The 25,658-nt window shown below is 53.6% G+C and overlaps 5 protein-coding genes across 9 annotated transcripts in view; 2 read left to right on the top strand and 3 right to left on the bottom strand.

The window, feature by feature from the left end:
- The first annotated feature begins 68 nt into the window (after positions 1-68).
- On the top strand, positions 69-8,117 carry WDR6 (WD repeat domain 6). Its single transcript, XM_008565751.1, has 6 exons — positions 69-411; positions 3,752-6,233; positions 6,345-6,428; positions 6,518-6,634; positions 6,733-6,851; positions 6,950-8,117. The coding sequence occupies exons 1-6, from the start codon at positions 141-143 to the stop codon at positions 7,411-7,413; spliced, it is 3,537 nt and encodes a 1,178-aa protein (XP_008563973.1). The 5' UTR covers positions 69-140; the 3' UTR covers positions 7,414-8,117.
- Positions 7,623-10,710, bottom strand: DALRD3 (DALR anticodon binding domain containing 3). The gene is made up of 12 exons (XM_008565750.1): positions 10,546-10,710; positions 10,170-10,465; positions 9,768-10,024; positions 9,600-9,679; positions 9,390-9,518; positions 8,945-9,018; positions 8,778-8,839; positions 8,587-8,669; positions 8,319-8,501; positions 8,130-8,243; positions 7,959-8,027; positions 7,623-7,857 (listed from the first exon to the last, which is right to left on the bottom strand). The coding sequence occupies exons 1-12, from the start codon at positions 10,708-10,710 to the stop codon at positions 7,738-7,740; spliced, it is 1,632 nt and encodes a 543-aa protein (XP_008563972.1). The 3' UTR covers positions 7,623-7,737.
- Positions 10,711-13,302: 2,592 nt separating this feature from the next.
- NDUFAF3 (NADH dehydrogenase (ubiquinone) complex I, assembly factor 3) lies at positions 13,303-14,882 on the top strand. 2 transcript variants are annotated; one of them, XM_008565771.1, is made up of 5 exons: positions 13,303-13,570; positions 13,905-14,097; positions 14,262-14,328; positions 14,442-14,542; positions 14,620-14,882. In XM_008565771.1, exons 1-5 carry the CDS (start codon positions 13,473-13,475, stop codon positions 14,734-14,736), a joined length of 576 nt encoding a protein of 191 aa, XP_008563993.1. In that variant the 5' UTR covers positions 13,303-13,472; the 3' UTR covers positions 14,737-14,882. The 2 variants fall into 2 exon arrangements, with proteins under 2 accessions (XP_008563993.1, XP_008563994.1); XM_008565772.1 differs by lacking the exon at positions 13,303-13,570 and adding an exon at positions 13,578-13,779.
- A 615-nt stretch (positions 14,883-15,497) lies between these two features.
- On the bottom strand, positions 15,498-20,415 carry IMPDH2 (IMP (inosine 5'-monophosphate) dehydrogenase 2). Its single transcript, XM_008565773.1, has 14 exons — positions 20,231-20,415; positions 19,751-19,799; positions 19,424-19,525; positions 19,246-19,320; positions 18,706-18,912; positions 18,140-18,227; positions 17,867-18,066; positions 17,695-17,785; positions 17,496-17,591; positions 16,372-16,515; positions 16,142-16,286; positions 15,907-16,050; positions 15,743-15,826; positions 15,498-15,573 (listed from the first exon to the last, which is right to left on the bottom strand). Exons 1-14 carry the CDS (start codon positions 20,326-20,328, stop codon positions 15,552-15,554), a joined length of 1,545 nt encoding a protein of 514 aa, XP_008563995.1. The 5' UTR covers positions 20,329-20,415; the 3' UTR covers positions 15,498-15,551.
- Positions 20,416-20,664: 249 nt separating this feature from the next.
- The window catches only part of QRICH1 (glutamine-rich 1), a 46,551-nt gene continuing 41,557 nt past the window's right edge, over positions 20,665-25,658 (bottom strand). For all 4 annotated transcript variants that reach the window (XM_008565775.1, XM_008565776.1, XM_008565777.1 and 1 more), the window contains 4 exons: positions 23,821-23,929; positions 23,307-23,458; positions 22,889-22,979; positions 20,665-21,605 (listed from right to left, as the gene is read on the bottom strand). In XM_008565775.1, coding sequence (XP_008563997.1) covers positions 21,413-21,605; positions 22,889-22,979; positions 23,307-23,458; positions 23,821-23,929 — 545 coding nt within the window. In that variant the 3' untranslated portion in view covers positions 20,665-21,412. The remainder of the gene's footprint in view (positions 21,606-22,888; positions 22,980-23,306; positions 23,459-23,820; positions 23,930-25,658) is intronic.

The raw sequence follows: 25,658 nt of genomic DNA on the forward strand, positions 1-25,658 counted from the left end.
GCCCGGTTGCCAAGCTCCGGGTCGGCGGGAGGAAGATGGGGCCAGGCAGAGCTGGCAGCATCCGGGAGCGCTCTGCCAAGGTCACGTGAGGGGTGGGGCGAGGGCTGACAGTCCGCGGGCCCCGCCAATCACAGGCTGCAATGTATGGGGCGAAGGGTCGTAATTGGGCGTCTCTTGCCAGGCGGCCCTGGCCTCTGGTACCTGTAGCTAAGGGCGCAGTTGATCGCAGCGCGGCGCGTCGGCACGGGTCGTTGTCGCGGGAGCTCAGCTCCTTTCTTGGCCGTGACAGCCGCGGCGGCTCGAGGAGCAACATGGACGCTCTCGAGGACTACGTTTGGCCCCGGGCAACTTCGGAGCTCATGCTCCTCCCGGTCACGGGTCTGGAGTGCGTGGGGGAACGGCTGTTGGCGGGTGAGGCTTGGCGTGAGGCGCGCTAGAGGGTGAAGACACTGAGCGCCCGCCTGGGCGGGGCCACAGGAACAAAGGGATGCCTTGAGGAGACCAGGCGGCAGGATGAGGCCCGATCGTAGGTGGAAAGGGAGCTCAGGAGATGGCGGGAATGAGGGCCAACCTGAGGTAGCTGATGTGCCTACTGTGGCTCTTCACGAACTGCATGCAGCCAACATGGAAAGGGTGGGCGGTGCCACCAGAAGGTGCGCGGGAACGTGGTCGTTTGGAGCCGGGGGAGGGAAAGGGGTGTGCGGCCCCTTCGAAGAGGTGGACGTGGGTTTGGCCTCTCCTGAAGAGGCTGGGAGGGGTGGGGAGGTAGGGAATTAGGCCCCCGGGGGTGCGCCTGGGAGGCGAGGGGTGTGCCCCCTAGGGGCCATGGCGAGGCTCTTCACCAAAGATGGGGTTGAAGATCCTCTGGATGGGCTCAGGGAAAATTGGAGAGGAGACCTGAGTAGAGCAGTGGCTGTGGATTTGGGGGCTGAGGCCTCTCCTGAGATGGTTGGGATCCAGGAAATCGGGTGTCAAGGTCCCGCTGAGGAGGACCTGATCGCGAAGCACAGGCCCCAGTGGCTGGTTGCAAAGTCCTGAGACTTGAGGTATCAGAGTCCTGGGGAGCAGTCAGTTCTGAGGTGAAGGTACTGATGATGGTGGTGTTGAGTTTTTTAATTGTCCAGAGGCAGGGCACCTAAAATTCCATCCACGTGCACCTATAATCTGAATTCCTAACTGTTCGCTTATGAGTTCAGGCCCAAGTGTGCAGGTGTCTACAAATGAATTACTCCCACGACTTCCAGCAGTCTTCCTGCTGGGTGGTCTACCTCTGCAGTGGGAACACCAGCCACTCATGTGTCCAAGAATTTACCTCACTTCCCAAGCCAGTCTGGTTGACCTTGATTTCATACGTATGGTACCTGTATTTCTCTGCTTTTATTGCCATCATTTGAGGCCATGCCATCTGACCCCCTCAGTACCATTCTGTCTAGCACATCTTTTTGTTTGTTTGGTGGCCGGTATGGCTGTTGGAACCCTTGACCTTGGTGTTATATCATGCTTTACCATCTAACTGGCCAGCATCTAGCCCATTCATGAGCCCTTCATTTCCTGTTCCAGTCATACTACCCAGAATTCTTTCTCACCTCATGGTTATCAAACCTGCTGTTTCCTCTATACCTTCTACCCCCCAATTCCTGTGCTTATCCTTGAATCCTTACTCTAAATGTTGTATCCTCAAGTTGGCCTTCCTTGACACTCACCCAATCTGGTTAGATTAGACTCAATCTTACCACTATTGACATTTTGTATAATTCTTTGTGTGAGGGGCTGTCTGTGCATTGTAGGATGTTTAGCAGTGTCCCTGGTCCTAGTTGCTAGTAGCACAATCCCTGGTTATGACAATCAAAAGTGTCTCCAGGGCTGGCCGGTTAGCTCAGAGCACAGCCTTGCAACGCCAAGGTCAAGGGTTCTGATCCCCATACCTGCCAGCTGCCAAAAAAAGGGCTCCCATGATAAATGGCACTTCCTAATTCCTTAAGGAAAAAAAAAAATTGCCTTCAGACATTGCCAATGTCTCCTGGGGAAGAAATTGTCCCCTGTTTTTTTTTTTTTTTTTTTTTTTTTTTTTTTAAGGATCCGAACCCGTGGCCTTGGTGTTATCAGCCCCGCACTCTCCCGAGTGAGCCGCGGGCCGGCCCTGAAATTGTCCCCTGTTTTTTTTTTTTTTTCCTTTTTTTCACAAATAAAAATTTTTTTTTTTTTTTCCTTTTTTTCACAAATAAAAATTTTTTTTTTTTTTTCCTTTTTTTCACAAATAAAAATTTTTTTTTTTTTTTCCTTTTTTTCACAAATAAAAATTTTTTTTTTTTTTTCCTTTTTTTCACAAATAAAAATTTTTTTTTTTTTTTCCTTTTTTTCACAAATAAAAATTTTTTTTTTTTTTTCCTTTTTTTCACAAATAAAAATTTTTTTTTTTTTTTAAGGATCCGAACCCGTGGCCTTGGTGTTATCAGCACCGCACTCTACCGAGTGAGCCACGGGCCGGCCCTGAAATTGTCCCCTGTTGATAATAACTGGATTAGACTTTTATATACTTAAAGCAATCTATATAGTTCTTACCTAGAACTTTCCAAAATTATAACTATGTAATTTATTTGTGTAACATTATTTAGCGTCTGCCTAATGTATAGGAGCAGGGTCTGTGCTTGTCTTATTCATTACTTCAGCCTCTAGTTCACTGTCTGGTTTATAATCGATGCTCAACAAATGTTTATTGAATGTCAAAAGATTGAGACTGCAGGCTGGAAGTGGTGTGAGTGGCTGCTGCTCTCATCTCAGGTAAGAGGCAATGGCCTCAACCAGGGTCACGTGGTGGGGAGGATTTGCAAACTCCTTAGAAAATAAAATCTACAGAACTTGGAGACAGATAAGATGTGGGAAGTTAAGAGAGGGGTAATCTGTGGGCTTCCTGGTTTTAGGCTGGGGAATGAGCAGAGGGTGGTAACAATCACTGGGATGAGGAACATTGAGAGAACTTGGGTGGATGAGTTTGAGTGAGAAGTGCCTGCAGGATGGCCAGGAGGCAGTTGAGGGTCCAGTTCTAGAGAGATCTGGGTTGATCTGAGTGTGTGATTTCTGTACACATGGATGAGGTGTATGCGGTTGCCCAGAAAGCATGTGAGTTATGTGGAGGGAGGTGCTGAGCAATCCTCTGGGAGTCCCTTAAGAAAGGGGTGCAGGGAAACAAGGAGAATGCACATCATGGAAGCAAGAAAAGAGGTTTCTTTTTGTTTCTGCTATGTGCCAGACCCTGTCTAGGCTCTTGATTGCCATAGCTCATTTATTCCTTCTGAGGGCTCTTTGTATTGCTGCTATGCTGGGACTTCTTAAGCCTAAGCCTCCAATACACAGAAGGGGGGCTCGCACAGCTGGCCAGCAGAAGTGCTAGGACTCAAGCCCAAACCTCTGCTCCTAAACTGTGGGCTGCCTCTCATAGTTCTCCCAGTCGATACTGAATATGCTCACATCTTCTGAGATACAAAGAGGCTTCTGGAAATCCGGAAGGATGCATGTAGAGGTAGATGAGGCTGAAGATTAAATGTGAAAGTGACGTGGGGTAAGGAGGAGGCTGTGAGTTTGAGGAATTTGTGATTGAACTGATAAGGGGAGATGGAGCTGAAACCAAGGATTTTCCAAGACTCAAGCTGCATAGACTACATGCTGAAAAGACTCCCTGCCCCCCAACTCTTCCCCATGGATCATCAGAGTTAAATGACAGGTTCTCATGTGGTTCTTTACCTCTGTCTAGGTGAGGGGCCTGATATCCTGGTGTACAGCTTGGACTTTGGTGGGCATCTGCGGATGATGAAGCGCGTGCAGAACCTTCTTGGCCACTATCTCGTCCATGGGTTCCGAGTGCGGCCAGAGCCCAATGGAGATCTTGACTCAGAGGCCATGGTGGCTGTGTTTGGGAGCAAGGGACTCCGAATTGTGAAAATTAGCTGGGGACAGGGCTGCTTCCGGGAGCTCTGGCGCTCTGGTCTGTGGAACATGTCTGATTGGATATGGGATGCACGCTGGCTTGAAGGCAATTTGGCCTTGGCCCTGGGCCACAACTCAGTGGTGCTATATGACCCTGTGATAGGGTGCATCCTGCAGGAGGTGCCTTGCATGGACAGGTGCACCCTCTCCTCAGCCTGCCTGATTGGAGACACCTGGAAAGAGCTAACTATAGTTGCAGGTGCCGTTTCCAACCAACTCCTGGTCTGGTACCCAGCAGCTGCGTTAATAGACAACAAGCCTGTGGCACCTGACCGACGTGTCAGTGGGCATGTGGGCATCATCTTCAGCATGTCATACCTGGAAAGCAAGGGCTTGCTGGCTACAGCTTCAGAAGACCGAAGTGTCCGCATCTGGAAGGTGGGCGACCTGCGGGTGCCTGGGGGTCGGGTGCAGAATATTGGTCACTGCTTTGGGCACAGTGCCCGTGTGTGGCAGGTCAAGCTCCTGGAGAATTACCTTATCAGTGCAGGAGAGGATTGCGTCTGCTTGGTGTGGAGCCACGAAGGTGAGATCCTACAGGCCTTTCGGGGTCACCAGGGCCGTGGGATCCGGGCCATAGCTGCCCATGAGAGGCAGGCCTGGGTGATCACGGGGGGTGATGATTCAGGCATTCGCCTCTGGCACCTGGTAGGGCGTGGGTACCCAGGCTTGGGGGTCTCGGCTCTCTGCTTCAAGTCCGGTAGCAGGCCAGGTGCTCTTAAGGCTGTGACGCTAGCTGGCTCTTGGCGACTGCTGGCAGTGACTGATACAGGGGCCCTGTATCTCTATGACGTCGAGGTCAAGTGCTGGGAGCAGCTGCTAGAAGATAAGCACTTCCAGTCTTACTGCCTGCTGGAAGCAGCTCCTGGTCCTGAGGGCTTTGGATTGTGCGCCATGGCCAATGGGGAGGGTCGTGTCAAGGTTGTCCCCATCAATACTCCAACTGCTGCTGTGGACCAGATCCTGTTTCCTGGGAAGGTGCACAGCCTGAGCTGGGCCCTGCGTGGCTATGAGGAACTTCTGTTGCTGGCATCAGGCCCTAGTGGAGTAGTGGCTTGCCTGGAGATCTCAGCTGCACCCTCTGGCAAGGCCATCTTTGTCAAGGAACGTTGCCGGTACCTCCTGCCCCCAAGCAAGCAGAGATGGCACACATGCAGTGCTTTCCTGCCCCCAGGTGACTTCTTGGTGTGTGGGGACCGCCGGGGCTCCGTGCTGCTGTTCCCCTCCAGACCAGGTCTGCTCAGGGACCCTGGGGTTGGAGGAAAGGCTGGGGCTCTTGCTGGGGCACCTGGAGCGGGTGGTGACTGTGCTGGTGGTGGGAATGTGTTAGCTGGGTGGGGCCCTGTGTCTACTCTACCTTCTCTGCATGGGAAGCAGGGTGTGACCTCGGTCATCTGCCATGGTGGCTACGTGTACACCACAGGGCGCGATGGTGCCTACTACCAGCTCTTTGTGCGAGGCGGCCAGCTGCAGCCAGTTCTAAGGCAGAAGTCTTGTCGAGGCATGAACTGGGTGGCTGGGCTCCGCATGGTGCCTGATGGGAGCATGGTCATCCTGGGTTTCCACGCCAATGAGTTTGTGGTGTGGAGCCCCCGGTCTCACGAGAAGCTGCACATCATCAACTGTGGTGGAGGGCACCGCTCCTGGGCCTTCTCTGATACTGAGGCAGCTATGGCCTTTGCCTACCTCAAGGATGGGGATGTCATGCTCTACCAGGCTCTGGGTGGCTGCACCCGGCCACACGTGATTCTCCGGGAGGGGCTACATGGCCGTGAGATTACTTGTGTGAAGCGTGTCGGCACCATCACTCTAGGGCCTGAGTTTGAGGTACCCAGCATCATGCAGCCTGACTACCTGGAGCCTGGCAGTGAGGGGCCTGGCCTGATTGACATTGTGATCACATGTAGTGAGGACACTACTGTCTGTGTCCTGGCACTCCCCACAGCCACAGGCTCGGCCCATGCACTCACAGCTGTTTGTAACCACATCTCCTCCGTACGTGCTGTGACTGTGTGGGGCGTCAGCACCCCAGGTGGCCCTCAAGATCCTCGGCCAGGCCTGACTGCCCATGTGGTGTCTGCGGGGGGGCGGGCCGAGATGCACTGCTTCAGCATCATGATCACTCCAGACCCCAGTACCCCAAGCCACCTCGCCTGCCATGTCATGCACCTTTCGTCCCACCGGCTAGATGAGTACTGGGACCGGCAGCGCAATCGACATCGGATGGTCAAGGTGGATCCAGAGACCAGGTAATGTACACTGTCAGGCAGGGGCATGGGTTGGGATCATGGAGGGTAAGCCCTGTGCAGATGCCCCCAGACTTGTAGGCTCTACCTGACAGCTATATGTTGTCTCTGCAGGTACATGTCCCTCGCTGTGTGTGAACTTGACCAGCCTGGCCTTGGCCCCCTTGTGGCTGCAGCCTGTAGTGATGGGGCAGTAAGGTGAGAGCATAGGGCCCAGGGGTTGGGGAGACCAAGGAGGTGAGGTTGTCCAGGATGGGTTCTGAACTGAGCCACCTATCGCCCCCCAGGCTTTTTCTCTTGCAGGACTCTGGGCGGCTTCTGCAGCTCTTCGCTGAAACCTTCCACCATAAGCGGTGTGTCCTCAAGGTCCACTCCTTTACACATGATGCACCCAACCAGCAACGGTGAGATGGGCTGAATGATAGTCCTGCCTGGGTTGGCTGGGGCTTCCTGTTGCTCTTCGTCCCTCTCATTGAGCTAGCTGCCCTTTCCTGGCTCCCAGGAGGCTGCTTCTGTGCAGTGCAGCTACCGATGGCAGCCTGGCCTTCTGGGATCTCACCACTGTGCTTGATCATGGCTCCACTGCTCTGGAGCCTCCACTGGAACCTGGGCTTCCCTACCGTGAGTAGCTAGTTTGCAGACATTGCCACCCTTCCCTACTGCTCATTTTGCCCTCACACGTGGCAGTCAGGTCCCTGACAACCATCCTCTTCCTCCAGGGCTGGGCACCCCCTGCCTGACTGTCCAGGCCCACAGCTGTGGTGTCAACAGCCTGCACATCTTGGCCACACATGAGGGCCACCATCTTGTGGCTAGTGGCGGTGAGGATGGCTCCCTCCATGTCTTCATGCTTGCTGTGGAGATGCCAGAGCTGGAAGAAGCTGTGGGGGGCCCTGAGCTGGTACCTCAGCTGCGTGTGTTAGAGGAATACTCTGTCCCTTGTGCACATGCTGCCCATGTGACAGGTGTCAAGATCCTAAGCCCACAGCTCATGGTGTCAGTCTCCATTGACCAACGGCTGACCTTCTGGCATCTGGGGCATGGTGAGCCCACCTTCATGAACAGCACTGTGTACCATGTGCCAGATGTAGCTGACATGGACTGCTGGCCTGTGAGCCCTGAGTTTGGCCACCGCTGTGCTATTGGGGGTCAGGGGCTTGAGGTTTACAACTGGTATGACTGAGGTGTCCCACGGTGGCTGGCATGCTGGGCATGGGGCCTGCTCACAGAGTGTAGCAGGGATTGACTCTCTCTGCCCATGCCCAGCATTCTCTGAGGGGAGGAGGCGGCAGTGGCCACAGGTTTCCGACTTGAGAGCAGGAGCTGGTGGGGAGTAGAGTGCTGCCTTGATGGACTAAAGAGTACGCTCTACTTCTCACAACAGAACAGAACTTCGTAACAGAAGCGATTTATTTTGGCTCTAGGCGCCTAACAACATCTATGGTTTTTGTTTCTTTTCTAGTTGATGACTTTGTGAATATTCCCAGATACTGGGGCCTTTGTGGCCTTAGATGTGGTTTAGTGGAGGGAGGCCCAGCATAGCCAGGCCAGCGTGGAGCACCTCACGCACGGCCCTCAGAAGTTGCAGGCGGGCGAACATCTGACCAAAGAGGTGTGGTTGAGGCTCCTGGAGGAAAAGAGGCCTGCTGCTCTCATCCTCTGCTTCCTTTGCCTTTATCATGCTCTCCTCTGTACCTCCCACACATGCCCCTTTTGCTGTTAGCTCACCCCTAGGATGTGTACCCGGTTGTAGTATGAGCTGAAATCCATGCTGAGCTGTACTAGGAACTTGCACACCTAAAGACAGAGATTCAGTCACTGGCCTGTCTCTGCTCTTGTGTCCCAGCCCAGAATAAAGAATAAAGTATGCAGCATCTGTCCTGATTATCTGTGCCTCACCGTCTCTGTGTGTGCAGTGATGTGGCGTCCTGGGGCTGTGAAGGCCTGAACTGCTATCCGGCTCAGCAAGTCAGGGAATGGGAGGATACTGTTGAAGAGCAGCAACCACTCACCCTGTCGGGGAGAAGAGTGCTGGGAGGGAAGGTCCAAGCCTCCTGCTTGTGTCAGCTACCCAGGAGGGGCACTTACCTCATCACGTAGTAGTGAGAAGTCCAGACTGCTCACGGGTGGAAAAGTGGGGTACAGACCTTGCTCCACACTGTGTGTGAAACCCTCAAAGAGTGTGGCAAGACGGGCACAATTATACATGACAAAGGTACCACTCTTTGTGCCCTTCGTGGAGATGCTGCTGTTGGCCAGGGCCAGGAGAAGCTGGAGAATGAGGGCACAGCTGCAGAGAGGACGGCCACAATAACCTGTACACCCAGCCCTAGCCTTGTGAGGTGCCCAGGCTCACCTGACTCTGTGGGGCTGTGCTTAGCATCTCAAACTTGATGGTGGCCACAGAGAGAACCCCAAAGATCTCTGTCCAGGCTGGGTCTGAGGGAGTGTAAGTTGGTCATTCAGTCTCTGCAGGCAAGGAACAAGGGGCAGGGGTGCAAATAACCAGCCCCTACCCCACAGCACAGCCAGGATCTCCAGGCTCACCTTGTGCCAAATCCCCACCATGCCTCAGTGCTGAGGTCTTGCACACCTGGGTATGCCGTAACCTACATTTTGAAGAGTGAGAGAAGATCCAGTGAGCAGGGTCCCAGCAGACTCCCCCCACCTCAACTACCCTGGCTCAGGTTGGCCTTTCTGCCAGCCTCACTCACTCATAGTATTCAGGGGCAGTCATCAGAGTGCCAGGTGCACCAGCTACTTTCACTGGGCCACAGACCAGGTACTTCTGTTAGGAAGATGGCAGGGGCTCAGCCCAGTTGGCACTACCCTCCAACAATAAATCCCTCTGGGTGCCCAATCTAGTGCCTCTAACTCCACCCAGACTCCCCCAACCTGTAACCACCAGGTTTACTGCCTCCCTCTCAAGCACAGCCCCTCAAGATGTAGTCCAGCCACCTCAACTTATTCTTCAATGTTCTTGGGATGTGCCTTCAAACCCTACCTTCTTCAGGGCCTCTGCACCTGCCGCACATGCCTTCTCAACTGCAGCATCTTCACCAAGGCCAAGTTCTGGACCTCTCAGCTTGGTGGGTTTTCAAGGGCCCTCTAAGGTTGGGGGGATGAAGAGTGGGGGGAGCTCCACCATCACTAACCTACCTGTCTGAGAGGAGCCTGGTCATCCAACTTCCACCAAAGCAGGTCCAACTTTTGTTGCTGGAACTCCTCCTCACAGCTCACCACATGTACAACCATGCAGCTGTCTGTACCAGCATCTGGGGCCCCAGCCTTATAAAGGAGGAGAAAAGTCATTGTAGAGATGCAGGATACCTGGTTTGCCAGAGGCCTACAGGGCTGGGAGTCACTAACCAGGCCTGGGTCGCTGTCCTCTGGCCAATGCTGCACAACCTCCTGCAGCTCAGCCAGCACAGAGAGCAGATCCTCAGTAACTGCAAAGAGAACAGACATGTGCTGAAGCTGGCAAGAAGTGCAGAGGGCACTCCCTCCTTTCTGGCCCTGCTAGGCTCTAGGTTCTACCCAGACAGTTGTCCAAATTGGGGTCATAGCCAGCTGCACGGCCCTGTTCTTCCACCAGCTCCTTCAGGTACAGTCTGCCTAGGACGCCGGAGGCCAGTATCCCTCCGTCATGAGCAGAGGTAAGCTCCGCAAGTGCGCGACTCCTCAGAGTTTTGGTGGAGGCTCTCTCCGAGGCAGCGGGCCAGTCCACCCGCAGTTGCTGCAGGAAAGTCAGCATGTGCGGGTCCCGCACAGCGGGCACCAGGCACACACACACCCTGTAAAGAGAGGGCGCCTGCCTTAGCCTGCGCCCTGAGCCAGCGCACCACGACTTCCCACCCGCAGCGACTGTCCCCGAGGGCGGCGCTGATCTCTAGACTCCCAGCGGTCCCTTCTCCATTCTGGGCCCGCGGCCCCGCTCACCCGTGAGCGCGCAGAGCTCGCGCCAGATGGTCGGCAACGAGCACGGCACGCAGCTGGCTCAGGCGGAGTCCGCAGGGGGCGCCGCGCAGCGCAGGGCAGTGCAGGACGACGCGCCGACCCGGCGAGGCAGGCGTGGCGGGCGCGGCATAGGCGGCTACGGCGCCGAGGACTCGCTCAAAGACGGCAGGCCGCTGCAGTTGGAGCGACAGGCCCGCGGGGGTCGGTACGCAGTGCAGCACCGGGGCGACAGAGGGGCCCTGCAGGGAGGCGATGGCACGGAACACACTCTCGGGCACCTGCGGGCGGACGGGCGTGTGAGCCGGCCGTAGAGCTCCCTGCAGCCCTTGGTCGCACGTCCCCCCCGGCTCGCGTCCACCTGCCCGTCTTCGAAGCGCGCCTGTAGCGCGCGCCGCGGCGCCAGGAAGTCTCGGGCACGCAGGTGGCGGGCGCGTGTTTCCTTGAACCACACTGGGCCGCCAGGCCCCAGGGCCGCGTTGAGGGCCCCCAGAGTGTCTCCCACTCCAAGACGCCCAGTCGCCATGGCGACCGGAAGGAATGAGGGAAGCCAGAAACAAAATGTCGGGAGGCGGAACTTCCGGGAGGGCCCACTGGCGGGGGCGGGGATCCGGTGGCAGTCCCACTCAGCCGACAGGTGCGCCATAGGGAGCCGCGTGGGCTGATTTTGACCTACCGCCCCCAACACTCCGTTTGCGCCGTCCACCTGCACTGCCGGGCCCTGGGTCCGAAATCTCGGGGTCCTCCCTGGGCCTGGGGTTCTTCCGCCGTCGTTCAGCATCACCAACCAGGAAAAGGATTCTTGCAAGCGGGTGGGGGCTTAGAAAGGGCACCTTCTCTTATCAAAGTCTCACATCTTTGTGTTTGTCTGATAGCGTTTCATTTCCATTTTACATTTGATTAAGACATCAAAAGTTCCAAATGAAGTGTCTACTGGAATAAGGTGGTAACACTCAAGTCACTTTCAGGATCTACGTAAATCTCATTTTTAAAAGAAATTTGTATTCGGCGGTTTTGGGTTATTTGCAAGTATTTCCTCGTTTGAGATATGGGTGGTCTTATTCCCAATAAATACCTACTTTGATAGAATTGCCGGTTTTCTTCTCCTGATACCTGAGTAATAATTAGAACCATCATGATGGTTTCCAGAATTATCAGCTTTTAATGTTTTTCTTTTAACCTGGTGTAATTTAACAGCGATCCTCACGCTTCCTGTTTTAGGCAAGGAGCCATTATGGGCCAACTAAACAACGTGACCATGAGAAGACCCAGCTAAACAAGCTTCAGTTGGAGAAAACTACTCCTCTACCAGAGGGAAAGCTTTTTCCCTCTGTCCCCACGAGGGTTCCCGAATGTTTTCATTTCAATGCAAACCTTCCCCCCCCCCCCATTTTAATAGAGATTGAACCCTACTCAGCACTGGGAAATCCCATGATCTCTGTGCTGAAGCGATGCCAGTGTCCAGAGCTCGAGAGGAGGGAAAACTAGGGGCAGGAAAAGCTTGGCAAGGCCCCTATCTGGGCCAGGGCTGTGAGGCCTTGCAGGGAGGCGCGAAAGAGCACTGGGCGGACACGACATTCCCGATGGCTTCTTGGGTGCCTACTCAACGGGAGTGATCGTGTCATTCCAAAGCGCTTTCCATGCAGCGGGCCCACGACCTGGGAGACAGCTGCTAGCAGGGTTGGAGGCCCGCGGCCGAGCTGGGGACTTCAGCTACTCTCGGTCCACGAAGACGGTTGGGGTGGTTTTTCCCCAGGAAGTGAAGGACTATCTTTAGCGAGCTGCTGGCTGGGGCGGCCCTGTGGGACTCACCGCCATTGCAGCCCTAACTGAAGGCCCTGAGTCCACCCTCCCTCGCCAATGCTCCCTGGGGATTCCAGAGATGACCACCATCAGCCCCAATTCCCCGACGTCTACGCCCGCCATCTCCATCCTGAGGGCACGACTGAGAGAGGGACGGAGACCAGAGTGGCCTAGTAAAGTATGTCTGGGGGTCAGGGGCCATCCCATCTGGGCCAGGGCGCTGCTCAGGCAGGAGAGCAGGGAACGAAATCCAAGCGCAGCTGGAATGCTCTGGAGACAACAGCTGCTTTTGGGATTCCGTTGCCCGCTGTCCAGCCGTTGGAGGGGGGCTCCTGCCCCCAGGTCACTCGCCCTGGGGCCAGACCAGAACCCGCCCACCCCCAGACCCAGGAGGCGGACCCGGGAGTAGGCTGTGAAACCGAGTCTAGGGGGAACGAGGCGCTCACCTGGGCCCCAGAACAATAGGAGGGGAGGTGGGGGCCGCCCCGGGAGCCGGATCCCGATCAGGATTAGATCCGGATTAGATCCTATCTATCCCACGCAGCTGGGGCCACTAGCGCAGTGACGGTGGCGGAGGGGGCTTCGGAGTCCGCTAAGAGGGAATCGCGCCCACGGGGCCGGACAGGAAGTAAACTCGCGCGTTGGCCACGGGGCACCCCCGCGCCCGGGGCCCTTTGTCCAGTGACGCTGCCAGCGCCCGGAACGCCAGTGGCCGAATAGGCCCACACAGCAGCTGCGAGACCCCCGGAAGCACACTGCGACTGGTCCTGGCAGACCCGCGGCCAGGCCCCGACTGTACGGACCCTCCCGCCCGCGAGGACCCGCGGGCAGCGAACGCGACAATATTCTCCTGAGGCCACCACAGAGCCGGCGTGCCGAGATACCCAAACCCCGCGCCGGCGCCAGCGACTCTCGAGACAGTAGGCCTTTGACTCGGCTCAAGGCGGGGAGCAGGGGACTCTCGGGACGCAAGCAGATTGAGCGAGGACAGGGTGATGCTCCAGGCGGTGTCCAATTCAAGTCTGGTCCGGTTCGGCCCGGTCACTCCCAGCCAAACAGCTCTAACAGCTCTACCACGGTGTGCCCTTCCGCTTGCTCGAGCTGTCCGCAGACTTGGAGCCATTTTAAGGCGAAACCACCTGACCACACCCCCTCGGGCTCCCGAGAAGCCAATCCAAGCGCTGCCACGCCCCCCGCAGCGCGAGACTGCGCCGCCAACGGTCGCGCGAGTGACGGTTGGGAGGGGTGGGATTTGGAGGCCAGCGCTGGAAACCTGAGCTGCCCGCTCCGCCCACGGAGCCCGACGCCCTAAAGCCTGGGATTAGGGCCTGTGAGGCTGGCACCCAGCCCTGGCCAGGTGTGCGGAACACGACCAGGTGCACGGTCGCCCCGCCCCGGGCCCCGGGAGTCCTGCGTAATGGCTGAGGGCTCGGGGTGCAGGCGGCTGCGTCCCAGAGAATGCCCTGAGGACAGTCACGCTACCAGATGTCCCACTCCCCTGGGACGATCGGCGGGGACCCCGGGCGGGCGGCAGGTGCTGACACTGGAGCCGCGCCGGGGGACGCACCGTCTTGGGACAGATGGTACTGGCCTGCTGGGCCGGCTGAGCTGCTTAATACCCTCCGCGACACAGGGGGCGCTGTAGCCGCGCTGGGCCAGGCTCCGCTAAATCCCCAACAACCCAGCCAAAGGGCCCTGCTCCGCGCCTGTCAGCCATGGCTGCTGCTTTCGCATTTCGCTGCCTGTACCGAGCGCGACCAGGGCTGCGCTGTCCGCCTGTTGAGCTGCCGTGGTGAGCCCGGCCCCCGCGCCCCGACCATCCCTCTCCCCAGGGACGGCGATCCCCAGTCCCGCACCTTCCGGCCCAGCAGACCAGCACAGCTTGGGCACGCGCCCCTTACCCTATCCCTTCCGCAGGGCCCCACGGCGTGGGCACCGGCTATCGCCTGCGGATGATGAGTTGTATCAGCGGACGCACATCTCTCTGCTGCAACGCGAGTCCCCTCACACCATGTACATCGACAGCTACAACAGCCGCGGCTTCACGGTCAACGGAAATCGTGTGCTCGGGCCCTGCGCTCTGCTCCCGCACTCGGTGGTGCAGTGGAATGTGAGTTCTGCCCCACAGTGAGGAAATTAAGGCCGAACGTCACAGGCCCTTTCCGTGCTTGTGTCCCTGACTAACTTGGCTTTTCCCTGTTGCCAATAATGGAACTGGGGAGAGAGGCTGCGTGTATGTGCTTGTTATATTGAACCTGCCGACTTCCCACCCAGGTGGGATCTCACCAGGACATCACTGAAGAGAGCTTCTCACTCTTCTGGATGCTAGAGCCCCGGATAGGTATGGGGTGAGGGGAGGAGGGAATGCGAAGGTGTTCTGAGCCCCAGAAGACCACCCTACCCTAGCCTCCTAATAGACCTGATTGTAGCCTAGCCACACTCTCCATTTCCTAGAGATTGTTGTGGTGGGCACTGGAGACCGGACTGAGCGGCTGCAATCCCAGGTGCTGCAAGCCATGAGGCAGCGGGGTATCGCTGTGGAAGTCCAGGACACGGTAAGCCCCACGACTTGGGAATGCTGCATGGAGCTTAGGCTTAGACCTAGGCAGGCTGATGCTAACTTTCTTTGCAGCCCAATGCCTGTGCCACCTTCAACTTCCTGTGTCATGAAGGCCGAGTGACAGGAGCTGCTCTCATCCCCCCACCTGGAGAGACTTCACTCACATCTCTAGGCCAAGCTGCAGAATGAACCACTAGGAACTGACCTGCTGTCCAGGAGAGCCCTGACACTTTGCAGATTGCAGGGTTTCCCAATGCTTTTACTGTCCTCTCCCCTTTGGCATTTAAACACTTGTCTTGCTTGCCAGCATATTAATAATTTATACACTTCTCTCATTTTGTATCAGTGTCTTGCTGGCTAGGGGCTGCTGGCTCAGTGGGCTCTTGGGGGCTATGAAGAAACCTAGGTGTCACTTTTTCATCTAGACTACTTAGGATTCCCTGGCCCTTCAGAGGCCAGGAGGCAGTATATTTACTTGTTCTAGATCTGTCTACTTGCTCACATGCAGATTTGAGGATACCTCAACATTCTTTAGAGATCTGAGTTAGGGAATATATATGTGTCTTGACCTGGTCCCATGTGGCCAAGCTTTGGGCTAGTAGGAGGCCCTGTGGATGCCAGTCCCATGGACTGTTGTGTGAGCCCCTCCTAGGGAGGGGCAATAGTTAGATTCTCAGTGTGAGGCCTCTCAGGAGCTGAAAAGAAAAATGGAAAAAAAAGAGCAAAAACAAAAACAAAAAAACCCTCAGGAGCCAGAGTTGGTTTGTGTGCAGCCTCAGAACTGTTTGAACCTGGAACTGCCCCTCCCAGCCCCCACATCCAGGTCCATGGAGCACACCTTTATCTCAGGGCCTGAGGCTCCCCCTGGAAATGAGGGTACTGTGTGTGCATCTTTGGTGTTGGCAGCAGCAGAACCCCACCTGCTTACTGACTTCAAAGATCAAGTATCACTTTTTATTTTTCAAATTTTTATTGAAAAACCGAGGGGGTATGCAGATCTGTTTTCAGAAAAGCCGCTTCTCATACCTGTAGGTGGAAGGACAACTTATGAGGTGAGGGCATAAAACAAACAGACCAGGGTTTAGAGAGGGCGTAGAGCAGGAACGAGGAGGCCAGGGTAGGTGGGGGAGTGGCAGGTGAGGGATGAGGAGGGGTATAAGGAATGGCAGAGGCCCCCAAGGACAAGGTTACTTACGAATGGAGGCTGTGGACGCCACCTTCCACCTGAGCTGAGGATGTTCTCTTCTCAAACTTAAGCTCCCCAGAGTACATCATGGCTCTGAAGAGGTGCAGATGTCAGATGTGGGTGGCTAGCCCTATACCAGCTCTTCTACCCATGTCCCAGCTCCCCAAGCTTACCGGACTTGGGTCAAGCTTTTGGCGCCAATGTCCTGGCAAGAGTGCTGGATGCCGGCAATCAGGTAGGGGACGAATTTGTGGATGGACCCTTTGTCCTGCACAGCCCCAGACACCCCCTGAGCCACTTTAATTTTGTCGGCTTCGCTGCAGGGAGAGGCAGAGACACAGGCAAGGTCATAGAATGGGGATGAGTTAATGCAGGGTTGGGGTGGAGTAACTGGCCTGCCTGTCCCACCTGAAGTATCGGTTCTGGCTGCTGAGATGCTTGTCCATGGCATCGAGAGAACCCATACCACGATATTTCTTTAGTCGGATCCCATCGGAGAAGAAGTACTCACCAGGGGCTTCGGTGGTGGCAGCCAGAAGGGAGCCCATCATGACTGTAAACAGATGGAATGCTTGGGGTAGAGCCTGAGGAGCACTGGGGAAGGGATTTCACCAGGCTCCAGGAGTACTAGGCCTCACCTGTGGAAGCCCCAAGGGCCAAGGCTTTGGCAATATGGCCCACATTTTGGATTCCTCCATCAGCAATGACAGGAACACCAAAGCGCCGTGCATATTCTGACACCTTGTACACTGCTGTTGCTTGGGGCCGCCCACAGGCTAGCACTGTTGAGAGATTGAGGAAAAGATGGGTGGGTGGAGTTAGTGGGGACAGGGAGGGACCCTATGGCCACACTGGGCACCCAGGAGCTCTTGGCTACAACTGCAAAAGGAGTGCAGCTTGGCTGAAGAAGAGATGTGTCTGGGATGGCTGCTGCCCCATCTGCTTTGAACAGTACAAACAACTGTGCTAGCCTTCACTCACCACTACGTGTGCGCGTGCATATGTGCAGGGCCCAGGGCAGCCTCGGGCACATGCAGTCTTAGCAGCCTGGAAAGCCCCACCCAGCTGGTATGAGATGGGGCAGGAGTCACAGTGCAGTTAGTTCCCAGAGACACTGAGCAGGCCCTTCCTCCCTGCATGGTGGGCAGCTCAGACAAGATTAGGGAATGGCCATGTGGAAGGGACAGCAGGCTCCAGAGTTGGTCCTTGAGCCATGCCTACCGCAGAAGATGTGGACAAAGCAGGGCCTGCCTGAAGAAGGAGGTCCTGCCCTAGGAATGTCCCAGGAAAAGGGGAAAGAGGCTGTGTTCTCAAGCAGCCCCCAAACCATGGTCTGTACATCAGTTTGCCCTGCCCACCCATCAGCACCACAAACCCCGGGAGCTACAGCTACAGTCAACCAAGCAGCCGGGCAGTGGGCAGCTGGGCCGGGCCAATGGGCCGCGCCGGACTTACTATAGCAGCCCGTGACAGTAGAAGGGCATTTGGGGCTGTGGGACTTTATGTCTGGAGGGATCTTGGGAGCCACTAAATAAAACAAACAGACCAGAGTTTAGAGAGGGCACAGAGCAGGAGCAAGGAGGCCAGGCTAGGCAGGGGAGTGGCAGGTGAGGGATGACAAGAACTCGTCTTGCTTCCAGCCATGTCACCCATCCAAGAGGCCTGCTTGGCCCCAGGGTTGCCCCTATTGGAGGACTCAATGTAGTTCCCATAAGAGTGCTTGGCCCCAGGGTATGTGGGGCCTGCCAAAGCATATTCTTACCTTCCTGGGTGATGCAGATAGAGCCACTTCCCATGCCCACTCGGAGGGCATCCACACCTGCATCGATGAGGTTCTTGGCCTGAGCAGCAGTGACCACTAGAGTGAAGGAGACGGAAAGACTCATGTGAAGGTCCAGGTGGGAGGGAGCCCAGCTCCCCCACTCCCACTCCACATCCTTCAGTGCCCAGTCTTGCCTTACCATTGCCTCCAATGACTTGGAGATTGGGGTATTTCTCTTTGATGTACTTGATCATATTGATCTGGAAGATGGAGTTTCCCTGGGAAGAGTCCTGGGACAAGAAGGAAATCCTAGTCAGACTGTGATATGACAGCTGCCCCTATTGCCCCACACTGCCTGTGCAGGAGCTCACCAAAACTACTACATCCACACCGGCCTGGGCTAGTAAGTCCAGCCTATACTTGTCATCCTCATGTGTGCCAATGGCTGCCCCACACAGCAGCTGCTTCTTGGTGTCTTTGGAGGCCAGTGGGTAATCCCGGTTCTTCTTCAGATCTGTCCGGGCAATGATGGCCACCAGCTCGTCATCTTCATTTACAATGGGCAGCTTTCCTGAGGTCAGGGCAAGACAAGAATCAGGATCCTGAGCATTAGTTCCAGGTCCCTTACTACCTTTAGGACTCACCCTTCTTGCTGCGCTGCAGAATTTCATTTGCTTCCTTCAATGTGATGCCTGCAGGAGCTACCACCAAGTCTTCCCTCCTTGTCATGATCTAGAAGGAAGGAGAGCCATGAGGAAGGGCCAGTCAGAGATCAGACCTCTCTTAACTCAGGGGTAAGGTTCCAAAGTCCACCACATTCACATTCCTACACTAAACCACCCTTCCCCAAGGAAACTCAACAGTCCCTACAGCAGTATAGTAAGAGTGAGTGTCGAGCAGAAAAAACACGTTACAGGGAACAGCCTCTTACACTGTGGAGAAAGAATCATCATACAGGAACCATGAAAAGAGAATTAGAAGAGGGGGGCTGATGTTGATCCTTGAGTACTGCCCTCACCTTGGGGATGGCAAAGAACAAAGCATGAATGCTAGCAAGCATTTACATAGTTCGAAAGCCTCTTGGGGTAGGGGATGCAGAAACCCATGAAGGAGTCAGAAAAGGCCCTCACATGTCATATGGGCAACAGAAGCCTCCTACTCTTCAGTCTAGGCTGCCAGAGCTTGGCTGTGTTCTGCCTATGGCACCCACCTCTTCCAAAAATCGGTCATGCTCTTCCTCTTTGAGAAAATCAATGTCCCTAGAGGAGATGATGCCCACTAAGCGGCTCCCCATCCGGCCTGTGTCCGTGATAGGGATACCACAGAAACCATGCCGGGCCTTGGCTTCAAAAACATCCCGCACGCGATCCTTGGGGCTGAGAACCACAGGGTCTGTGATGAATCCCTGCTCGTATTTCTGAAAGGAATGGCAAGAAAGAGCATTGCATCTCTGAACCACTTTCGTCAGGCTCTTGGTCTGAAGCATGAGGTCTGTGCCTAGCTCCCCTTTTGGTAGTGCCACAAAACCAAATCACACCAACACCACTAACAAGACATGTCGGGTGTAAGAACTGTCCACCCAGTCCTCTTCTATTGCCTTAATAAATGGGGTCTCAGGCTCTTCTCAGTAATTGAACCCCACAGTGGGGAGAAAGGATTCTAAATTAGCAAAATAATTCCCTCACTCCCACCCGACTCCAGCTCAGTGCAATTCCCAGGAGCTCTTGGCCAAGATTCTTGCCCGTCTGACCTTCACTTTCCGAACTTCGTTGGCCTGGAATTCAGGTGTACAGTTGTGGTGGATGAAGCCAATACCACCCGTAAGCTACAGAATAAACAGACAAAAGAAAGAATAAGTGACAATAAGAAGCACAATTTCATGCCTTTGGCATCCCTGCTTCTTCCCCCCAATATACTAGGGGCCTCACCGCCATTGCTATGGCCATCCCAGCTTCCGTGACTGTATCCATGGGTGAGGAAACGAGTGGAGTCTTCAAAGTGATCTTCTTGGTCAAAGCAGAGGTCAAGTCCTGAGGAGACAAAGCTCCACTAGTGTGGGAAAGCACCTTCTATACCTCAGGGTGATACCAGGTCCCCCACAAAACAGGTGCTCTGTAAGACCTGCATGTCAGCCATTAAGACCGTTCCATAAAACCCACTCCCAAGACCAATCTGGTGATGTACCCCAGAAACCAGGCAACAGCAGCGCCTTAGAACACGTTGATGTTCAGGACCCAGTTCCTGATCATACTCACCACCTGGTCTGCAGTGAAGTCGATGTACCCAGGGAGAATGAGAAAGTCGCTGTAGGGGAGGGGAGTGAGTTGGGAGCAGGGCTCTCAGGCTTATGGCAGCATGAGACTCCATCCCCATAGATCATCCCAGAAGGCCTCAGAGCAGAAAGTGGCACTGATTGAGCCCATGTGTCACGAGTAAGGCAGAGCACCAGGGGACAGGGGACCTTTTGTGCCACCGAGCTGTCATCAGTACTCCTGGCACCCTGACAATTCCATGTGTCCAGAGAACGGAGTCTCTAGCCTGAAATCTCAAGCACTGTCTAGATGCCTCCCCCCACCCCTACCCAACCCCCGCTGCAGATCTGTCAAAATGATCCCCCGAGGTAGGTACTTCCCAGAACCTGTCCCCCACGCCCACTCCCAAGAGGGCTCTCGTCTGGCCTCCTCGCCCAGAGTGCCGCCCCTCTCCTCGCCCAGGTGCACCCCATATGCCCCCACTTGTAGGTAAGCCCGTCCCCGCAGTTGAAGAGCTGCTGTGCCGTGAGTCCGTCGTCTGGCACGTAGGACGTGCCCCCACTAATCAGGTAGTCGGCCATGACCAACAGGGGTCAGCGCCGCGTGCCTCCAAGGACCGAGCCGCAGAGGCCTCTGCCTTCTGGGCCGCGCCAATATAAACCAGCCGATTTCGTCACTGCGCCGATCGCGCCGCTTGCGTCAGCACGTAGCGCGCGGGGGAGGAACCTGCTGCAGAGGCGGAGCTTATAGGGAAAGGGCGCGTGCGCACAGCACTCACTAGCCCTGCCGCTGGAGAGCTATGCTGTTTCCTGTCCCACCCGCCTCCCGAACCTGGGCCAGTTCCATTAACAGGCATGGGTTTGCTTCCACTGTCCCGCCAGGCTCCTCCCCAAATAAAGAGGCGTTGTTCACTAAAACGTTGAAAAGACGTGCTTGTCATTCTTAATAAACAACTAGAGTAAGAATACATAAGAGAAACAGAGTGGTATTTTTATATGATACACAAGTGTATGTTACAAGAATTCCATCAGGCACAGGAGCCTCAGGTTTAAGGCCTCAATGTTAGGCCAAAAAAAAAAAAAAAAAAAAAAGCATGGTAAAGTTTTTACTTTAACATCTAAAATGTCACTTGTCATAAAGGAGGGTGTAATAGAAATTGTCTTTAATAAATCATAATTGAAGTCCCCCTCATTTTCCTTCCATTAAGATGCTAAGTTTATGTCTGAGCATGAAGAAAGAACGTGGCTCCCCTGTAGTTAGCAAAGTCTGCCAGTCCAGGGCAGAAGCGAGCTGGGGAGATTCCCCGGAGGGTCCATCCATCATTAATTTCATCTTTTTTGAGAAAGGGAAGGGGCTACATTTCTCCTAACAGTCCAAGCCCTTTCCCCAGGCCCCAAACAAAACAGAAAACGTCAGCCAACAACTTTCTAGGACATCCGGCTCTCGGGAAACCCAGAACCCCCATGGGCTGGGGAGTCTGCTGCTGCAGGTTTATGAAGATGCAAAGGGGGCAGTTTTCTTTTACATTTTAAACAGAAGCAGCCTGAAAGGCTTCATAACTACACCAATAAAAAAAGAAAAAAGAAAAATGGAGGCCTCTTCTTTAGTGTGAAAGTCTGTCTGGTTTTTTCCTGGCTGGTTTCTCTTGCACCATGGTGAGACATCTCAGTGCATGGTGCTTGCACTGGCCACCGCAATGGCCTCTTGAATTTCTCGTATCACCAGGATCCGGGTCAGCATTTGTCCCATCTGCTCTCTGCTGATAGGCTGGACTGAGTACCAGATTGGGCTGTTGGGGGCCACCACTGGCTCCGGTGTCAGGTAAAAGGTGTCATTCCGGCCTTTCACACTCTGGGGGCTAAAGAATAGGTCAGTAAAAGCTGGGTAACACCACTACAACCTCAACCCTCCCACCTTGAATTTCTCCAACAGATGCTGTCTGCAAAAACTGGGAAGGCAGCAGCTCTGGAAGGTATGGTGGCACAGCTACTGAATTCCACATAGCCAATCACACACTACCTTCAGGACCTCCTTTGGGGCTACTGCAAATGCCAGTGACAGGTTGCCTCCTTCTTCCCCGTCTTCATATGTGCCAGCTGTGATCCATCACTGACTGCACCTGCCTAGGGCTCCCTTGGGCTCATCTACAAGAGTCCGTCCACATTCTACTTGCAGCCAACTTCACTGCCCAGAAGGCGTATATCCAAGTCTTTATTCATGTTGTTTTCTCTAGCTAATAATAATCGCCCTTGTCTGAGCTCAACCACCACCCCTGGCCCCCCGCCATTGTGTTGTAACTCTATTTAAATACTTTAGCACACTCCATCCTCTAAGTTATTCACCCATCCATTCAAGATTTATCAAGGGCCTACTGCATGCCAGGTTAGCATTAGGTGCTAATGTTAAAGAAATAAGCAGGAACAATAGTTCCTACCTCATTAAGCTTACAGAAAAGAGGGGAGACAACAAATAAATATTTACACAAATACACACAAAATGACAAATAGTGGTAAGTGCTACAGAGAAAACAGCCAGAGGGAATAAGGGAATCTGGAAAGGAAATGCTTCCCTTATAAAGCTGTTTAAGTTGAGAAGACAGCATCATGCCCTTGAGTGGAGATGAGCTAGTGTGGCTAGAGCCAAGAACTCCAGGGACATAAAGTTAGCAAGGGAGAGTGCACAAAAGACCTTGTCCACCATGTAAAGATTACTCTGTGGAGTAATGAGTAACCACTGAAGATTTAATCTAAGTGACATGCTAAGATCTGCAACCTAGAAAGATCATTCTGGCATTGCTGTGAAGAGAACATGCCAATCTGCAGGGGCAAGAGGGAGCAAAACCTGAGAAAATGAGTCTCCCCTAGACTGATGGTGGCAGTGACAAAAGGTCAAGGTCACGAAGATACAGGGCCATGCTTAGTATGTGATGAAGGTGACTTCTCTGGACTTTTGCCCCTTTTTATATCACATACTTTTAAAAAGCTAGCAATACTAATTCTATATTTAGCTTTCTGGATCTGTTTTTACTCCCAGTTGGGACAAGAGAATGCCTCCTTCCCGTAATAACATAAGAACGCAAGTGAACATCCTCACGTGCACACACATACACAAGATTAGTCAGTCAAAATAAAGCCTCCTCACCATTTGAAGAGGTAGAAATCGTAGAGCTTGATGGGACACCTCAGTGGATTCTCTGGATTTTCTGTCTGTTCTGCATACATGTCATCTGTAACTATAAAACACACCCCCAACCACCACAGACCTTAGCTCAATCCAGATCAGGGACCTTAGGCTTTCAGCAACCCCAACTAGGAAATACTGGGTAGAGGGAGGAAAGGTATGAAGCAGGGGCAGTGACTATGAAGGGAAGAGACAGCTATTTTCTCTGGGGACTCTCTGCTTCTAGGAGAAAAGTTTGAAGTTTTTGGCTGGGGAGAAGTCAGTGGTAAATTCCTACCCATCAAACCCGAACCTTCACACTCATCACTAGTCTTGCAGGCACAAAGGCAGAGCAGAACAGGTAGCACCTAATACTGCTGTCCCTGCCTCCTTCCCCTACCTTTCTGGCCAGTCTGGTGTATCCCAAGGGCCTTCAGGTATCGGATACTTGTGCTTTTATCCTTGGGATTAGAGGGGTTCTTCTTTGTCTGCCTCAAGACCTTGGAGAACGCCAGCTTCATGTGCTGATCCACTGTCTTCAACAGGAAGTACCTGGACCGCAAGTGAAAGCAAGGCAGAGGGAGGGGTGCAAGGAGGAAACCATGAATTACTCTCCACTCATTGGTGCTTCAGAGGAGCCACTACCCACACTCCAAGGATCTGGGCAGGGCCATACCAAAGCTCAGTGTCCAGTGGAGGAGCCACATCAAAAGTTGAATGGTAGGGGTCTGGCAAGGCTGTTTGCCTCACTGGTCACCACACAAAATGTAGCCAAATGGGGTTGGGGGCTTTCAGTAGCCCAAAAGCTCTCAAGTATGTGTCAGAGGAATTCAGAAGTCCTCTTGAGTAGTTTCCACCCTCTTCGCTGGGCAGACACCAGCAGTGGCTAAGCCTGGGGCCTCAAGAACACTTACTTGGTGTTAAAGAACATGAGGGTGGTCAGCAGGGTGGAGGGGGAGTGAGCTCCAAGCTGCTTGCACTCCCACAGCATCTCCTCAGTCACGTGGCTGGGAAGGACATAGCCTAGGAGGAAGAGTACCGCTATAACAAGAGAATGGCAGGTGGTCCTTCAAAGGCACAGGAGGAGGGGTGAGACACAAGGACCACACAGGAATATTAAGTGTAATCAGGGAAGTCTCCCTAGGGTGTGGCAAAACCATCTAGAAAGCCTGTTAAAACACAGATGACTGGGTCCCAAACCAAGTTTCTGGGATGGGACCTGACAACGAGCATTTCTTTCTTTTTCTTTTTTAAAAGATGACCGGTAAGGTCATAACCCTTGACTCAGTGTTGTCAGCACCACGCTCTCCCAAGTGAGCCACTGGCCATCCCTATATAGGGAATCTGAATCCGTGGCCTTGGTGTTATCAGCACCACACTCTCCCAAGTGAGCCACGGGCTGGCCCTAACAATGAGCATTTCTAACAAGTTCCAAGGTGATGCTGCTGCTGTGAGAAACCTCACTTTGAGTTTGGTTGATGAAACCATCATTACCTTACATGAGTGTTGTTACCTGACAAATTCTTCCTCTAATTCAAGGATAATATGGAGCAAAAGGATTGCCCTCAGGAAGAGTAAAATACCTAAAACTATAAACCAAACTCTGTACATATACAGATAGAACTTTCACATCATATTTTAAAAAGTGTCTAGGCCCCCCCAAAATTGGTATGCATGCCCGTTTGCCCTTACCAAACCTTCTCTAATGTCTACTGTCTCTAGAAGGCAAGCCCATTCTCATCCCTTCTCCGGATAAAGGGTAGACTGATTATTTCAACTATTATAAGTTTCCCCCAGGGCAAGTGTTACTGTAAGACCCTGGTTCATAAGCAAACCCAGAGCTGGGCAAGGACAAAGGCCAATGGTCTCAACAAGAGCCCTGGGCAGCCAGGACTGCACCAAAGAAAGCTGACACTTTGACCACTCTGAAGCCCTTTTCATATGCAAGTGTTTGTGCACTGGGAGCATGGTGAGATAGCAGCAGACACCAACATTCTTCTGTAGGGTTTCAGGATTCTCCAGGTGGGCTATGAGGGTGACATTTCCTGGAAACAGGAAAAGGAACATTCTGTCCAATACACTCCTCTTTATTCTTGCCAAAACTGGCCCTCTGACTACATTAAGTGTATTTCTGTCTCTTTAAGGAAGGTCTAGCTTTATTCTTGTCCACCCTTTGAGTATTATGTGGTCCAGTGGTAATGGGAAAAGCTTTCCTTCTCTCAGACATATCTGAAGCCCCTGAGATGCAGGACAAGTAGCAGAAGACTGCTCTCCTCAGGAAAGACCATCTCCTAGAAGCAATTCCAGGCATACTTTGGCATGTACCAGTTCTCTAGATCCACTATGCTATCTGCCCTCTCTGATGTCACTTCCCTAACTCATCCCTAACTTTACTCTCTTCTAAACAACACTATTTATTTTTGGCAGCTGGCCAGTAAGGGGATCTGAACCCATGACCTTGTGGTTATAAGGCTGCACTAGCAATTTAGCTAACCAGCCACGTTCAATATAAAATAAACTTTAATGCCTGAGAACCAGGACTCCTGGTATGGAAGAAAGGAGATATAGATAAAAACATTATATAAAAGCCTTGTAGTTCTGAATCTGAACTGCAAGCATCAAAATGATATATTTTATCTTCAAAAAGATTTTTTAGTTCTGCCCACTGAAGGGCCTAGAAACAATGACCAACCCAGGAGCAATGAGCACCCCTATCATCTAGACTGTGGTACTGAAATATCATTTCCCATTA

This window comes from Galeopterus variegatus, unplaced genomic scaffold, assembly GCF_000696425.1.
Source record: "Galeopterus variegatus unplaced genomic scaffold, G_variegatus-3.0.2 Scaffold203, whole genome shotgun sequence".
Lineage (NCBI taxonomy): Eukaryota > Metazoa > Chordata > Mammalia > Dermoptera > Cynocephalidae > Galeopterus > Galeopterus variegatus.